The sequence below is a fragment of the Danio rerio genome, chromosome 15 (genome assembly GCF_052040795.2).
Source record: "Danio rerio strain M-AB ecotype USA chromosome 15, GRCz13ab, whole genome shotgun sequence".
Classification (NCBI taxonomy): domain Eukaryota; kingdom Metazoa; phylum Chordata; class Actinopteri; order Cypriniformes; family Danionidae; genus Danio; species Danio rerio.
The window spans coordinates 47,105,001-47,122,500 of NC_141035.1; the positions used below are offsets into that span (position 1 = coordinate 47,105,001).

The 17,500-nt window shown below is 36.3% G+C and overlaps 3 protein-coding genes across 5 annotated transcripts in view; 1 reads left to right on the plus strand and 2 right to left on the minus strand.

The window, feature by feature from the left end:
* Nucleotides 1-16,083, plus strand: part of cwf19l2 (CWF19 like cell cycle control factor 2) — a 60,884-nt gene extending 44,801 nt beyond the window's left edge. Inside the window, 7 exon segments of one of the 3 annotated variants that reach the window (NM_001033752.3) lie at nucleotides 2,359-2,571; nucleotides 6,814-6,930; nucleotides 11,607-11,762; nucleotides 12,700-12,780; nucleotides 13,199-13,300; nucleotides 15,323-15,550; nucleotides 15,582-16,083. In NM_001033752.3, coding sequence (NP_001028924.3) covers nucleotides 2,359-2,571; nucleotides 6,814-6,930; nucleotides 11,607-11,762; nucleotides 12,700-12,780; nucleotides 13,199-13,300; nucleotides 15,323-15,463 — 810 coding nt within the window. In that variant the 3' untranslated portion in view covers nucleotides 15,464-15,550; nucleotides 15,582-16,083. 3 annotated transcript variants of the gene reach the window in all.
* Nucleotides 1-17,500, minus strand: part of gria4a (glutamate receptor, ionotropic, AMPA 4a) — an 877,747-nt gene that overhangs the window by 468,372 nt on the left and 391,875 nt on the right. The gene's annotated exons all lie outside the window — the stretch shown is intronic.
* LOC100535385 (uncharacterized) overlaps nucleotides 1-17,500 on the minus strand; it is a 199,308-nt gene that overhangs the window by 58,195 nt on the left and 123,613 nt on the right. The gene's annotated exons all lie outside the window — the stretch shown is intronic.

Genomic DNA, 17,500 nt, shown 5'->3' on the forward strand with positions numbered 1-17,500 from the left:
TAATTTCCTCATTTTTATTTTAAAATGTATTTAAAAATAACCAGAAAGCATATTTTTATATATATATATATAATTTTTTTTTACATTTTATAATGAGCTAATTACAGTAAATCAATCTGGTTTAGAACACAATGGAGTTACACTAGTTTTTGGCCACTGATGTCTTCTTCATAGTCCTCTATCAATCGAGTGACAGTATTTGCATTTAAAATTTTGCCATTTTAAAATTTCTCATTTACATTTATTGACTACATTTGTTTCAGTTTGCTTTTTTTGCGTCTCAGCAACAAAACAAACAAACATAAAGATTGCATCAAATTCTCCTTCTCTTCTCAGGTGGCATGGTGGGCCAAATCAAAGGGTACAATGGGCCAATTTTGGCCTACGGGCCCTACTTTGTGCATCTATCATGACAGTCTAGTTTACAGAAACAAGATCCTCTAGTTTTATTCGTTTATTTTCTTTCAGCTTAGTCCCTTATTTATCAGGGGTCGCCACAGCGAAATAAACCGTCAACTATTCTGACGCATGTGTTTGGACTGTGGGGGAACCAACTCCAACACGGGGAAAACATACAAACTCCACACAGAAATGCTAACTAACCCATCCAAGACTCAAACCAGTGACCTTCTTACTGTGAGGTTACACTGCTAACCACTGAGCCAATGATTAGCTGCTCTATTACACTGAAGTAGTTTTGGTTATTTGATAATGTTCGGTAAGTGCAATGTAGAGTTGAAGTCAGAATTTGCGGTCACGAGACAGACCAGGAGAAATCAAATGCTCAATTGAAACTTTTAAAAACCTGAATCAATATTGGAGTTACTTTAGCACGCTGGAGCAAGGACGACACCATGGCTAAAATATTTTCTGTTAGACAGGTAATGTTCTGTTTTAAAACTCTTTTAGTCAGGCTAAGCTTATGTTAGATTGTATTCTGTTATGAATGACTTAAATACTCAGAAGTGTTATTCAGCCACTGAAATCTCCCGGTGAAAGATTGATGTGATTATTTTCAGTTTCATAAGGTCCTTTTACAGCATTAATAATGTAGATTTATATTTAGTTTAACAACAAAACCCCAGTAAATAGCGCTATTCTGCCTAACCTGCTTTATTGAGCTGAAGTTGACTTTATATTCACATTGGGTCATTTCTGAACAATGACAGCCTTCCTATACTGTTTGATATGCTACTCTGAATATTCGCTCTGAAATAGCATGTACGTGTGGATAAGTAATAAATGTAAGTCCTGCATGGCGCTGGCACTAACCAACTGGCGAATGACATGAACTAGTGGGTTGTCTGTCTGCTGTTGTGACGCGGTGCGCGCTTGCGATTTCAGGGGGTGTGGCTTTGAATCACAGTCCCTCCCCGCCGTCCAAAGATAATTTGCTAAGCGGTTAGCATTTTGGCAGATCACCTACTGCACCTTTAAGCTGTAGTTCACGTTCATTCAGCAGCATTTCATTAATATTCTGTGACAAACTATGGATGCTACTGGATGAGATTATGAAGTGCGGCTGCACAACATATGGTTTCAGCATCGATATTGCATTGTGTGTGTTTGCAATAGTCACATCGCAGTATATGAAATATTGAGTTGGGATTATAGTTGATCAACAATTGAGAAAACATGAGATTTGTGGAGTTATTGCAAAGTAACAGAGTGAAACTTATAACATAATTTGTTTTATAACATAATTTGTATCAGTTTTAAAGGCTTTTTAGGAGAGTGTTAAGCATTCGGGCACAATAACTTAATAATAATAATTGTGGTCGTTAAAAATCACAGCATGTCCTTCGAAAAAGAGTAGGGGTTTTACCCCGGAGTCCTGGCTAAATTTGCCCACTGACCTCTGTCCATCATGGCCCCCTAACTCTCCCCATATCATTATTGCCTTTATCACTCTGTCTCCTCTCCACCAATCAGCTGGTGTGTGGTGTGGAGTCTGGCGCAAAATGGCTGCCGTCGCATCATCCAGGAGGATGCTGCACACTGGTGGTGGATGAGGAGATTCCCCCTATGTGTGTTTAGTACTTTGAGTGCCCAGAAAAGCTCTTTATAAATGTAAGGAATTATTAAATTCAGAGTAGTTTTACTGAATTACTAACACAATGAAGACTATACAGTTTTATTTTACATTTCATTATTGAATTTCAGTACCTGAATACGGAGCGATTCTCTGGGAAAACCACAAAGAACAGTTCATTTTGCTTTCTTCTTTGCTCTATTGTCTTGCTTGCAATTTGTTATTGTCTTAATTGTATTAAAAGCAGAGTATTGGTGTCTATGTAAACATACTAATTGACAGTCCTAGTTTATTTATAATAGATGTGTCTGTTTTATGTCTTCCAGATGATGGGGAGGACGGACGGTGATAACTACACCTTGGATGACATGTTTGTGTCCAGTGCAGCTCAGAAGGAAAGAGCAGGTCGAGACGAGGAAAGGCAGAGAAACAAAGCTGTGCAGGAGACTAGGCGGTTAGCAGGTCGCATGGAGAAATGCCCACACTGTTTCGACAGTGCTGAACTGCCCAAACACCTCATCATCGCCGTCGGAACCAAGGCATGACTTTGTACTCTTTTATTAGTTATATAATAAAATGTTTTATATTATGTAGTATTAAGTACGTCTAGGCAGTTGATATCACAGAATAAACTCTGACAGGTTTAAATTGGCAACACCATGCAAAGCAGAGCACTCTTGTATAAAACTGAAGGGTGTTATTCTGAAAAACAACCATGCTGGATGTACTTTATCCCACTCGTTACACAGCTACTTGCCACAAAACATAAAAAAATTACACACAAAATGTTGATCTGAGCCATAATAGTTTATAAAATATTTAATTTAACACAAAGCTGACAGAAACAAAAACGGCTGATGGAGTATACACTAACCTGCTAATTATTCAGACACAAGAGGGCGCCAAACAGTCAAAACGCAAAGCTGACAAAAACGAGAACAGCTGATGGAGTATACACTAACCTGCTAATTTTTCAGACACAAGAGGGCGCCAAACAGTCAAAACGCAAAGCTGACAAAAACAAATACAGGAGATGGAGTATACACTAACCTGCTCATTATTCAGACACAAGAGTGCGCCAAACAGTCAAAACGCTAAGCTGACAGAAACGAAAACAGCAAATGGAGTATAAACTAAAATGCATGTTATTCAGACACAAGATGGCGCCAAACAATCAATACGCAAATCTGACAAAAATGAAAACAGCAGAAGGAGTGTACACTAACCTGAGCGTTATTCAAACACAAGAGGGCACCAAACAGTCAAAAACACAAAGCTGACTGAAACGTAAACAGCAGATGGAGTATACACTAACTTGCACATTATTCAGACACAAGGGGGCGCCAAACAGTCAAAAACACAAAGCTGACAGAAACTAAAACAGCTGATAGAGCATACACTAACCTGCGCATTATTCAGACACAAGAGGGCGCCAAACAGTCCAAAACACAAAGCTGACAAAAACAAAAACAGCTGATGGAGTATACACTAACCTGCGCATTATTCAGACACAAGAGGGCACCAAACAGTCAAAACGCAAAGCTGACAAAAACGAAAACAGCTGATGGAGTATACACTAACCTGCGCATTATTCAGACACAAGAGTGCGCCAAACAGTCAAAACGCTAAGCTGACAGAAACGAAAACAGCAAATGGAGTATACACTAAAATGCACGTTATTCAGACACAAGATGGCGCTAAACAATCAATACGCAAATCTGACAAAAATGAAAACAGCAGAAGGAGTATACACTAACTTGCGTGTTATTCAAACACAAGAGGGCACCAAACAGTCAAAAACACAAAGCTGACAGAAACGTAAACAGCAGATGGAGTATACACTAACCTGCTCATTATTCAGACACAAGAGTGCGCCAAACAGTCAAAAACACAAAGCTGACAGAAACTAAAACAGCTGATAGAGCATACACTAACCTGCGCATTATTCAGACACAAGAGTGCGCCAAACAGTCAAAACGCTAAGCTGACAGAAACGAAAACAGCAAATGGAGTATACACTAACCTGCGCATTATTCAGACACAAGAGTGCGCCAAACAGTCAAAACGCTAAGCTGACAGAAACGAAAACAGCAAATGGAGTATACACTAAAATGCATGTTATTCAGACACAAGAGGGCGCCAAACAAACAATACGCAAATCTGACAAAAATGAAAACAGCAGAAGGAGTGTACACTAACCTGCACGTTATTCAAACACAAGAGGGCACCAAACAGTCAAAAACACAAAGCTGACAGAAACGTAAACAGCTGATGGAGTATACACTAACTTGCACATTATTCAGACACAAGAGGGCACCAAACAGTCTAACAACTAAAATCTGACAGAACCTAAACTGGCTGAATAGAGCATATACTAACCAACGTATTACTCATGCAGTATTATTCAGTTACAAGATGGCGCCAAACAGTCAAAAAAACGAATAGCTAACAGAAATGAAACAGGCTGAAGCCTTGGTCTCACTGCACTTTTTAGACTTCCATTCTTACGCATACGAATGCAACAGACATTTTTTGCCCTACAGACTTTCATTCATATGCATACCAATGAAGGATAAAATACACATTTTGCCCTATAGACTACCATTCATATGTATAGAAATGAAGGTCACTCTGCACTTTTTGCCCCATAGACTTCCATTCGTATGCATATAAATGCAATAGACACTTTTTGCCCTATAGACTTCCATTAATACGAATGAATGTACACAGCACTTTTTGCCCTATAGACATCCATTCATACGAATACGAATGAAGTCACACTGCACTTTTTGCCCTATAGACCTCCATTCATAGACATACATGAAGTCACACTGTATTTTTCTTCCCTATAGACATCCATTCCTACGCATGAGAATGAGGTCACACTGCATTTTTTGCCCCATAGACTTCCATTCATACACATAGGAATGCAATAGACACTTTTGCCCTATAGATTTCCATTCATACACATACGTGAAGTCACACTGTATTTTTTTGCACTATAGACATCCATTCCTACGCATGCGAATGAGGTCACACTGCATTTTTTGCCCCATAGACTTTAATTCATAAACATGCGAATGCAGTAGACATTTTTGCCCTTAAGATTTCCATTCATACACATACGTGAAGTCACACTGTATTTTTTTGCCCTATAGACATCCATTCATACGCATACAAATGAAGTCACACTGCACTTTTTGCCCCATAGACTTCCATTCATACGCATACAAATGCAATAGACACTTTTGCCCTATAGACTTCCATTCATACGCATACGAATGAAGGTCACACTGCACTTTTTGCCCTATAGACTTCCATTCATATGCATACGAATGAAGGTCACGCTGCACTTTTTGCCCTATAGATTTCCATTCATATGCAAACAAATGAAGTCATACTGCATTTTTTGTCCCATAGACTTCCATTCAAACACGTTTCGCATGTCACTGAGTTTGAACGTTCAAGCTTGGTAAACTCTCACATGCAAAATCGCATTATGTGATTGCTTAAGACCGATAGTAGATCAAAACATGAGCTCTTTGTATGGAAGTTTAAAATATGGAGCCATCGCTTACTAATTTAAGGTCTAATCTTATTTTATCCATTCCTGTTTTGTAGCGCCGTACAACAGAATTTCGCAAGCTCAAACTCTAGTCTGACCACAGCTTGACTCGCTTTTAATTCAAATAAGATTGCGCTCTTTATAAAAGAGGGCGGAGCTACAAATGCCTATGTGTCAGCATAGTGGCCGATTCAAAAACAAGACTAATGTTATCTGTAAAACCTGAAATTGACTCAAGATGTGGTTTAGAAGAAGGTAATCCAAGAAGACTACGCTGTTCAATATTTATAAAACCTCTTAGTTGCTGACATTATCTTCAGCAGTGGTGTAAAAATAGTGTGAACTCTAATAGCAGACAGCTGCTTCTGACTGAGGGCTGTTAAACTAATGATGGAGAGATGGTCACTAGTGGGCGGGGCTTACCTCTTCTGATGACACGTACAAAGAGAGAATGTCAATCTAGGTGTTTCTGCAGATGGTTTTTATCAAGTGGGATTATAAAAAATCCAGTTAATATATTTTTACCATTAGAATCTGCTTATATTAACACACTGTTGCCTTATAACGGTGTTTAAACCCCTTATAAAATTAATTTTTGCATAATAGGTGCCCTTTAAATTATGCCATGAAGTACAAGTTGGTCCAAATGCTGATTTAGGTCACACCGTCATTCAGGAAAAAAAAAAAAAAAAAAAAAAAAAAAAAAAAAAAAAAATATATATATATATATATATATATATATATATATATATATATATATATATATATATATATATATATGTATATATATATATATATGTATATATATATATGTATATATATATATATATGTATATATATATATATATATGTATATATATATATATGTATATATATATATATGTATATATATATATATATATATATGTATATATATATATATATATATATATATGTATATATATATATATGTATGTATATATATATATATATATATATATATATATATATATATATATATATATATATATATGTATATATATATATATATATATGTATATATATAAAGAAAAAAAAGACTAATCCCACAGCCAGCCTGTGCTTTTCAGATGTCATGTGTTCTGCTGTGCTAAGAGGATTTCTCCAGATGCTCGGTCTGTGCATGTGTGTTTGGGATGACGTGTCCTTGTTAATGCACAAATGTAAATGCTGTTGTGTGTTTGTGTGTCTGGCGCAGGTGTATTTGTGTCTGCCCAACAGCGTGTCTCTGACTGAAGGTCACTGTTTGATCGTGCCGGTGCAACATCACACAGCAGCCACAGGCCTGGACGAGGACATATGGGGCGAAATACAGGTACACACACTGTCAACACAAGTGCTCAAGCATCACTGTTGCTACTGCTTATGCATGCATAGCAATCTGAAGTGTTTGTATGAAGTTATATCAGTGGGAAAATTCATTTCGAAATGGAATATATAAAATATCAGATGCAAAATTTTACATATTGCATTGCCAAAGCACTCAAATTCGCTTTTTATATGTTTTTAAATATGCTAACTTATTACTGGTTTATAATTTGTGGCATCAAATCATGTTTTTGAGCAGAATTGTATGTGATTTGTTCCACAGTAATGCATTACTGTATTCTAATTAGGTTTTTGGGTACTGCAGTATTGTAGCGGATTACATTTTAACGTGTGTAATTTGATTACAGTTACTAAATTCAATGTAGTTGCGCTACTTGCGTTACAAATATAGTTTTTAGAAGAAAAAAATCACGTTTTCCGCCGCAACCTTAGTTAATGAGCTGTCGTAGTGGTTGCTGTCGAGACTGGCTGCTTCCTTAAGTGGAAGTACAGACATTACTTTGATTTCATTGTGCCATATCATACACCTAGCGCAAGATATGTTTGCCGCGATGTGTTACTTGTATTTTCAGACCAGTGCAACCCTAATTTTCCCATTTTGTGTTACGTTGTTTAAATAGCCAATCCATTTGCATCCCTTTGTGAACTCATGGGTAGACCCACACGGAATCTGCGCGCGCAGATTTTCCGCAGAATTTCGCAGATTTCTGCAGATTTTTAGGCTATTATTAATTCAGTTTATTTACTTGAGTAGATGTGTAAATCTAAATTTATTCAGTTTTTATTCAGTAATTTATTGCTTTTTATTCAATATATTAAGGTTTTAGTTATAATACTCCGCTGGAGATTACTAAAATAATTCCACAGAAATTTGCAAATTTTTACTAAAATTCCCTGCAGAAATAGCAAAAAACGTCCGCAGATTCCGTCTGGCCCTGCTCATGGGTGTGCCAGTCTAGAAAAGAGGTGTGTTAAGGCGAATGTTTGTCACGTTGCTATTTTGAGGAACTAAGGGTGCTTTCACATCTGTAGTTCGCTTCATTTGGTCCGGACCAAGGGCAATAAATGATACATTGTTGCATTTTCTGCCGTCTTTGGGTCGTTTTCACACCACACTGCTGGCTTTGGTCCGAACCAGTTGAAACAAACCAAAATGCAGTCATCTGACAAAATCCAGATCTCTCATTGGCCAGATGTTGTTGAACATATTTCCTAAACTGCTTATTGATTGGTTAGAATTCACGTGCGGGAAAATGCCAATGAACTCCTGCAAGAAAACAAAACTGGCAAGACAAACTATACATTTCGAGAATGAAGCGCGGCTGCGGTTGGACAACAGTGTTTTAATGCATCGCTCGTAACTTCAGCAGGAGGCGTGAATAAATTTAGCTAAACTGCGACATGGTCATCTTGCGGAAATATTACCAACGATCCATAAGGTAATGTTTTCCCCTCTCTCTCTCTCTGTTGGTAAAGCGCTGTCAACAAATTGTTTTCCTCTATATCCTATAATGCACAGCGTTTGGATTAGTCCAAAAGGTGCAGTACTTTTTGCGGTTGGACCTGTTTTAGTACGGATCATATTCTCAACACAAATGAATCGCTCCAGGGTTCGTTTGAAAGCGTACCGAGACCACCTCTTCAAGCAGGTCTCGGTACGCTTATTTGGTCCGCTTTTGTTGCGCACTCGAGTTCGATTGCTGCATTCACACCTGCCCAAACGAACCGCACCAAGAGGGAAAACGAACTCTAGTGCGATTCAATCCAACTAAATAATGCAGGTGTGAAAGCACCCTAAAATAGACTGTGCAATAGACCAACTGAAAGCAGGTCTAAAGTCCAGCGCAGAGCGTGTCAGTTGTGCACCTTAAACGCGTACACATTGCTTAATACACACAGGATGTACAGCAATACACAAATATCTTTAAAATATTATTATTTTATATAATTATAAAAAACACCGCCTCCATGCCTTCTTCAACTCGGGGGGCTTTTTCAGTTTATTAATGACAACTTGTTTTAGTACAATGTTAGTATTATTAGTATTATTTATTAAATGCATATTTATAATTGTTTTTATTAAAACAAGCTTATATTTGTTCACCTTTCAGGTTTTGGACCAAATGGGGCACAGCATGTGTGTTTGGATATAACTTTTTTGTCCACACTTCGTTATTATTGTATATTTATTAGTTTGCTGGAAATTAGAACTGAATTTGGAAATACTTTTGAAACAAATCTTTGTCTTTAACCAATTAATTAAATATGTAGGCTAATGTATATCTTCAGTGGAGTGCGTCCAACACCGGTTCCTTATCCACGAAAGAGAGAAAGTGAAAGTAAAGATGCTGAATGGAGGAGGCTCATTCTTTATTCTCGCTGCAGATGCTCTGTTTGACTGTTTTCTCACTAGTGAAGCGTTCAGTTTTGCCACTTATAGGGTCCTATCATACACCCGGCTCAAGGCGTGATGCAAATGTTGTTTGCTAGTTTCAGCTTGACGCAAATGTCGTTTTGATATGTTGCACCATGCTGTTTAAATAGCAAATGCGTTTGCAGTCATATGTGCGCCCATAAGCGTTACGGTCTAACAAAGAAGGAAAATATTACAAAAATTATTATTTTCGACATAAATATAAAAAGCACCGCCTCCATGCCTTCTTCAACTCAGGGGGCTTTTTCAGTTTATTCATGCCAACTTGTTTTTGTTCAATGTTATTATTATCAGTATTATTTATTATATGCATATTTATATTTGTTTTTATTTAAAACAAGCTTATATTTGTTCACCTTTCAGGTTTTGGACCATATGGGGCGCAGCATGTGTGTTTGGATATAACTTTTTTGACCACACTTCGTTATTATTGTATATTTATTCGTTTGCTGGAAAGTAGAACTGAATTTGGAAATACTTTTGAAACAAATCTTTGTCTTTAACCAATTAATTAAATATGTAGGCTAATGTATATCTTCAGTGGAGTGCGTCCAACACCGGTTCCTTATCCACGAAAGAGAGAAAGTGAAAGTAAAGATGCTGAATGGAGGAGGCTCATTCTTTATCCTCGCTGCAGATGCTCTGTTTGACTGTTTTCTCACTAGTGAAGCGTTCAGTTTTGCCACTTATAGGGTCCTATCATACACCCGGCTCAAGGCGTGACGCAAATGTTGTTTGCTAGTTTCAGCTTGACGCAAATGTCGTTTTGATATGTTGCACCATGCTGTTTAAATAGCAAATGCGTTTGCAGTCATATGTGCGCCCATAAGCGTTACGGTCTAACAAAGAAGCAAAATATTACAAAAATTATTATTTTCGACATAAATATAAAAAGCACCGCCTCCATGCCTTCTTCAACTCAGGGGGCTTTTTCAGTTTATTCATGCCAACTTGCTTTTGTATAATGTTATTATTATTAGCAGTATTATTTATTATATGCCTATTTATATTTGTTTTATTTAAAAAACGCTTAGATTTGTCCACCTGTCAGGTTTTAGACCATATGGGGCACAGCATGTGTGTTTGGATATAACTATAAGTTTTTTGACCACACTTCGTTATTACTGTTCATTTATTCGTTTGCTGGAAAGTAGAACTGAATTTAGAAATAGGTTCGACACAAATCTTTGTGCTTAACAAAGTTAATTATTTAGGCTAATGGATGTCTGTGCGTACAACACGTTTCCTTGTCCATGGAAGAGAGTGAAAGTGAAAGTAAAGAATGAGGAGGCGCTGCAGATACTCTGTTTAACTGTTTTGTTGCTAGTGAAGCGCTCAGCTTTTCCACGTACAAAGTCCGTCATGTAAATAGCAAATGCGCTATGGCAAGACGCAACTGACTCTTGAAGGGAATGGGAGATGAGACTCGAGTTTATTCTCAAAAACACACCTATAACTCCTTAAGAGAATTAGCTCAACCCTGTTGGATTATGCGCCCCAGTGCAAACTGTGTTTTTCCGTTCTTAAGATAATAAAAGTGGATTCGGACACGCCCTTAATGCTTTTACACCCTGCGCTTTACACTTAGCACCAAGATCGTTAAAATAGAGCCCATAAAGTCTGCCATGTAAATAGCAAATGCACCAATGTGAGATAAAACTCTGATTGGTTTATTGTCAAAACACACCCAACACTCATTAAGAGAATAAGCACAACCCTGTTAGACCTTGCGCCGCGGCGCAAAGCGTATTTTTCCGTCCTTAAAATAGCAAAAGTGGATTCGTACATGCCCTTAATGCTTTTGCGCCCTGCGCTTTAGACTTTTCGCCTAGATCGTTAAAATAGAGCCCTTTGAGTGTAAAAACAAAACTATTGCTGTGAAATGCAGTCTATGTGTGCTCTCATATTAAAACCAAGCTCTCCAAGTGTTTGGAAATGGCTAATATAAATTAATTTATTATAGATATCCTAAAAAGGATTAATACTGATACTAACATCTAAAATAAAACTTCATTTTTGATTTCTTGGGACCTTTAAGTTTGCAATCTCTGTGACATATGTGCAAAGATCTAGGTGCGAAATTGGACTGGTATCCACTGTGCAAAACATATGCTGGATAAGTTGCCGGTTCATTCCGCTGTGGCGACCCCTGTTGAATAAAGAAACTGTGCTGAAGTAAAATGAATAAATAAATAAATGCTTAAAGCAGGCTTTCCTCTCTCTTACAGATGTTCCGTCGTGCCTTAGTGCGCATGTTCGAGTCTCAGGAGCTGGACTGTGTGTTTTTGGAGACTCATATGAATCCTAAAAGGCATCTGCACATGGTGTACGAGTGTGTGCCAATGCCCAGAGAGCTCGGTGATATGGCACCCATTTACTTTAAGGTAGCTTGGTGCAAACAATCTCAAACTGACTCAGTACAGCACAACATTTAGATACTAGGAGCAAAAATGTGTTCATTTTTTAATGGCTTTTTATAAATGCTTTGATTCAGTGATATATTGCTCTGACAGTGGTCTCAAACTCCTGGAGAACCACAGCTTTTACTCACAGGTTTTAGCTCCAACCTCATCCAAATCACACCTGCTTAATAGTCTCTAGTAGTCTTGAACACCTTGATTAGTTGGGTTAGCTGTGTTTGATTAGGGTTGAAGCAAAACTGTGCAGAGCTCCAGAAATTGAGTTTGAGACCCATGCTCTATGACATCTATATACTAAATATGTGACTTAGATATGCTCAAAAGGTTTATACTATATGTATAAGTTATCTATATTATTTACATGCTCATTTATAACCACAGGGTTTAGCCCTTGAGAAAAATTCTCAGTTTTGACCATATTTGGAATGGTCATGAATATTAATGAGCTCTGCACTGATGCTCCAGCAGCTCATGTCTGTGCATGATGTAACACTTGTCATGCTTTTAAAATCCTTTAATGCACAGCAAACCATTCATTATCCTTTACATATATATTATTATAATATAAAATGCTTTTTTTATTTATTTTTTAAAATTTATTTATTTTAATTATTTAAATGTTATGTTTCTCCATCATTTTGGCAACAGCCAAGACTTATTTTTTCTTCTTTAAGATCCAAAGGGAAGATGAATATGAAAAATACTTACGTTGTTATGAAAATCAATACTCAGAACACATCGTAAGGTTTACATTTTTATTGAAAACCGTGTCTAGTTTGATGAAAATGATTACTTTGCTCAGGGAAAATGAATAGGATTGTTACTACTTGCGTTTTGTTTAACTGTTTTATAACTTATTTAACAAATTGCTCTTATTAATCCTCTGTGTGTTTGTGTTTAGAAAGCCATTATGGAATCGGACGAGGAATGGGCCATGAATAAAAAAGTTGTGGATCTCTCGAAGAGAGACATAAGACAGGCTGTAAGTTCTTACTATTATTTAATTTTGTTTGTATTCACTTTAACATCACGGTGGCACAGTGAGTAGAATGATCACCTCACAGCAAGAAAGTCGCTGATTCAAATGGGTCAGTTGGCATTTCTGTGTGGAGTTTGCATGTTCTCCCCGTGTTCACGTGGGTTTCCTCCTGGTGCTCCGGTTTCCCCCACAGTCCAAACGCGTGCTATTGGTGTATTGAATAAGCTAAATTGGCCTTAGTGTATGTGTGTGAATGCAAGAGTGTATGGGTGTTTCCCAGTGATGGGTTGTGGCTGGAAGGGCATCCGCTGCAAGAAAAGTTGGCGACACCTGATTAATAAAGGGACTAAGCCGAAAAGAAAATCAATGAACGTATTCCTCTTTTAGTCTCAGTGTGTTGACGTTTCTCATATCTTTGCAGGTTCCTCGAGGGTTGCCGTACTTCTCTGTGGATTTTGGGCTGCAGGGCGGCTTTGCTCACGTCATTGAGAATGAGCAGAAGTTTCCACACTATTTCGGCAAAGTAAGTCTGAGAATCTTACGAGAGTAAGTCCCGTTCTTTGGTTGTGAATATCTTAATTAGCTGGATTTGGTTATATACGATTTGACACCACCCAGGATCATTTCGTTCTTCAAAACTCATCCGAGTGTTGTTGTCATAGCAACAGGTCTGGTAGCTCAAACCTGCGCAGGAGCAGCCTTATTTCATATAAACAGGATTAGATCGGGTCATTTCAAGCAAAGGTAAAACTGAAAGTATTCAGCGAATGCTGATATTTTATTACAGTTGTAGTTGTAAAATAGTATTATTAACTAATATATATACAGGCTATCCAGTGTTTCCTCCAAGTTTCATGCAATTTTGGGTGTTTCATTTTTAACTTTTGACTTCTGTTTTAATGGAATTTGATACCGCATGGCGAACGGAAAGGAAAAACCTCTGCATTTCGTGACTCGGTGGTCCTTTAAGTTAATCAAAAATCACTGCATACATGGTAGACTCTTAATAAGAGTATAATCTTAATCAGATTAAAATTTGAGTATTGGTGTCTATGTAAATGATGTCAAAGTCAGCGCATTCCTCTGCCTTTCAGCATGCGCCCTCCAATGTTTTATTAAGTTTGACGTATTTCCCCCTTAAATGCAAGTTTTGTAAAGCAGCTGCCTAGCATTGTTGTGTAAGAACCCTTGTGAAATACAGCCATACTTTAGAACGCTTAGTTTAAGCAAATTTGATGAATGCAGTCATGCGTGTTGAATCTGAAGGTAGTCACTCCGGCTGCCCTGTCCTGCGCGCGTTGTGTGTGTATGTGTGTGTGTCTGTTTGTGTCTGTGTGTGTGCGTGCGCGACAAACCTACCAGCAACAAACCCAAACGTTGTTGCCTGTAGCCACTAAATCAAAAAGTTACGAATTGCCGTGAGATTGTTGCACTCTCAGCTCACATCATTCAAAAGAAAAGGTCCACATTGTCCCCCGATAATGTCAACAGACTGGACTGTTTTAACAACTGGCTGAATGTAAAAGACTGAGCAAAATTGTTTCTACTTTATAATTAACGTTTTCAATTTTACAATGAGTACAATTGTTTGTATTCAATACTTTATGTTATTATAATTTTCCATTTTTCATATCTGCAATGCCTGTATTTTGGCATTTTTTTGCAGTCCACTTAGAATCCAACATGGAAATCAATGTTTTCTTTATTGGCATTGATTGTTTTGAAATTCAAATGGCATTAACATGCCTGTGTTTTAATTTTTGTAATGAATACGGCTGTCAAGCCAGGATCTCGATGGTTTATTGTTTACATGAAGAAATCTGTGTTACAAGTTAAACAAAAATTCTAATAAACAATCATATTTTGAATTTAAATAGTTTTTGTCTTGCGTTTACATTAATTTTACATTTAAATAGCCAAAATTACAAGTTTCAGTGAATTTACGCAAGTACATTTAAATTAATAATATCAATAACTAAATCACATTGGGGTGGCCACAGGTCAGGTAGTAAATGCACTGCGAGTTTACAAGAACTAACAATGATTGACTTTAGTTTCATTAACAAAGATGAACAAATATTTTAATAAATGTATTGTTCATTTATTGTTCAAACATTAACTAATGGAACCTTTCTGGATGCTACTCCATATTATAAATTCATTTTAAGTTGAAGTAGCTTAGGAAAACTGTCTTTGCATATCTTTATTAATGTTATGAATGTAAACGCATTAACTATACGAGTTCCAATAAAAAGAATGCATGGTCCGATTCTGCAATCATATTTAATTAAAATTGACAAAAATAATAATGCATGTCAACATAGGAACTATTTTGACAGGATCTAAAGCTTTTTGCTGCTTTTTAACAGCATTTACAGGAACATCATAATGATTTCTTTAAAATATATGGTGTTATATTTCTGGATATATAGTCTTATATTTATATCTTCAAATATTATGGTCTTAAAATGCAGTCTTCTAAATGTGAAAAAAAATTTGTGATGCATGTGAATATAGTCACTGAATTTTATTCTGTGTCCTTCAGGAAATCCTTGGCGGGATGCTTGATCTGGAACCGAGACGCTGGCGCAAACCAATACGAGAGAATTTCGATGATCAGCGTAAAAAGGTTCTGAAGTTCGCACAGTGGTGGAAACCATTTGACTGCACTAAGAGTGATAGCTAGCCAATCAGAGACTGCTTTGCTTCATTCTGTATTCTGATTGGCTGAGCCGTTTAATGCCTGATTTTTTATTACTTGTGTAATACTTGTGTCTGTTTCAGAAAATATCCAGAAAGTTGACGATTTAAAACCAGACTATAAAAAAGACGCATTTTATTGATGTGTTTCTGATGCTGTAGAGTTTAGCATTGTTTCACCAGCTCTTGTCCAGTAAATTGCATTTTCCTGTGCAATTAAACTCCAAATAAAATATGACATGACTTCCAGCTGCTCGGCTAAATATGTGCTCTGGCTTCCTGATCAGATCTTCTAGATGACGTCTTGTTGGCTTGTTCTGCACCTGACCTTGAGTCGACTCTGGCTGGGCACAGATATCCTCCGTGAGGTGACCGTTTACACCCTGCCATTGATTTAGACGTAGAAAGAAATCATTAGGATGTTTTATGGCTGGGTTTTAGTTAATGTTGCTGTCCAGGAACATGCACGTTAAAGTGCTAATTCAGTTAGGTCTTCAACTAAGTATTGTTCAATATGCCTGAGTGAAAAAATTAAAGAAATAAGTTTTGACTTTTTGTCACAATTTAAGTCTCAGATATGAATAAATCTCATAATTTGTCAATTTTCTTGGAATTCTTAGTTCAAATTTTGCCATTTGGTCTATTTTTCCCCCTCGGAATTCTGAGTTTACATCTTGGAATTCTGTATTCTTTATGGGATACTTAGTTCATAGGGAATTCTTAGTTCATATGAAATTTTGAGTCGATGTCTTGGAATTCTGCATTTTTTTAAAGGGAATTCTTAATTAATATGGAATTCTCTTGGAATTCTGGAATTCTAGAATTTTCAATTTATATGAAATTCTGAGTTTGCTCCTTAAAATAGTTTTTGTTTGTGGAATTCTGAGTTTACTTAGAATTCTAAATTCATATGAAATTCTGAGTTTACATCTTGGAATTTATTTATTTATTTTTTTTTAAATTGAATTCTGTGTTTGCATCTCAAAATTATGACTTTTTTGGAATTCTGAGTTTAGGTCTCAGAACTCTCAGTTTATATGGAATTCTTAGTTCATATGGAATTCTGAGTTTACTTCTTAAAATTGTGTTTTTCCATGTAATTCCGAGTTTATGTCTTAAAGTTCTGTATTTTTTTAAAGGGAGTACTGAGTTCATGTAAATTCATAATTTCATATCTTGGAATTCTGTATTTTTTATGGAATTCTTGGTTCATTTCGAATTCTGAACTTCTTAAAATTGTCTTTTTCCATGGAATTTTGAGTTTACATCTTGGAATTCTGTATTTTTTAAAGGGAATTCTGAGTTCATGTGAACTCAGAATTTGATGTCCTGGAATTCTGTATTTTTTATGGAATTCAAGGTTTATGTGGAATTCTGAGTTTACTTCTTAATATTGTCTTTTTCCATGAAATTCAAAATTTGTGTCTTAGAATTCTATTTTGAAATACAGAATTCCGAGTTCATATCTTGGAGTTCTGTATTTTTTATGGAATTTTGAGTTTATATCTTACAATTCTGGAACTCTGTCTTTTTTCATAGAATTCAGAGTTTATATGGAACTCTGGGTTTACGTCTTAAAATGACCTTTTTTATGGAATTCCGAGATTACTTCTCACCATTTTACAATTGTCTTTTTATATACAATTCTCCGTTTATATGGAATTCTCAGAATTTCAACTTTTTATGAAATTCATTACTATGTATGGCACCTACTATATATGAGTTTAAATTCTCTTTTTTTGTTGTGGAATTCCGACTGTACTCAGAATTCTGTTATAGTTTGTTTCGGAATTCTGTAATTTTCAATAGAATTCTGAGTTTACACATCAGAATTTAGTCTAGTTTTATAGAAATCTGAGTTTATATCAAATTCTCAGTTTATGTCTTAAATTTCTGTCTTTTTCAAGGAATTCCAAATTTATCTGGAATCTTGAAATTCTGTAATTTAGTGGAATTCTGAGTTTAAATGGACTTTTGAGTTTACAGAATTCTCATATTGTCTTTTTCATCAAATCCCGAGTTT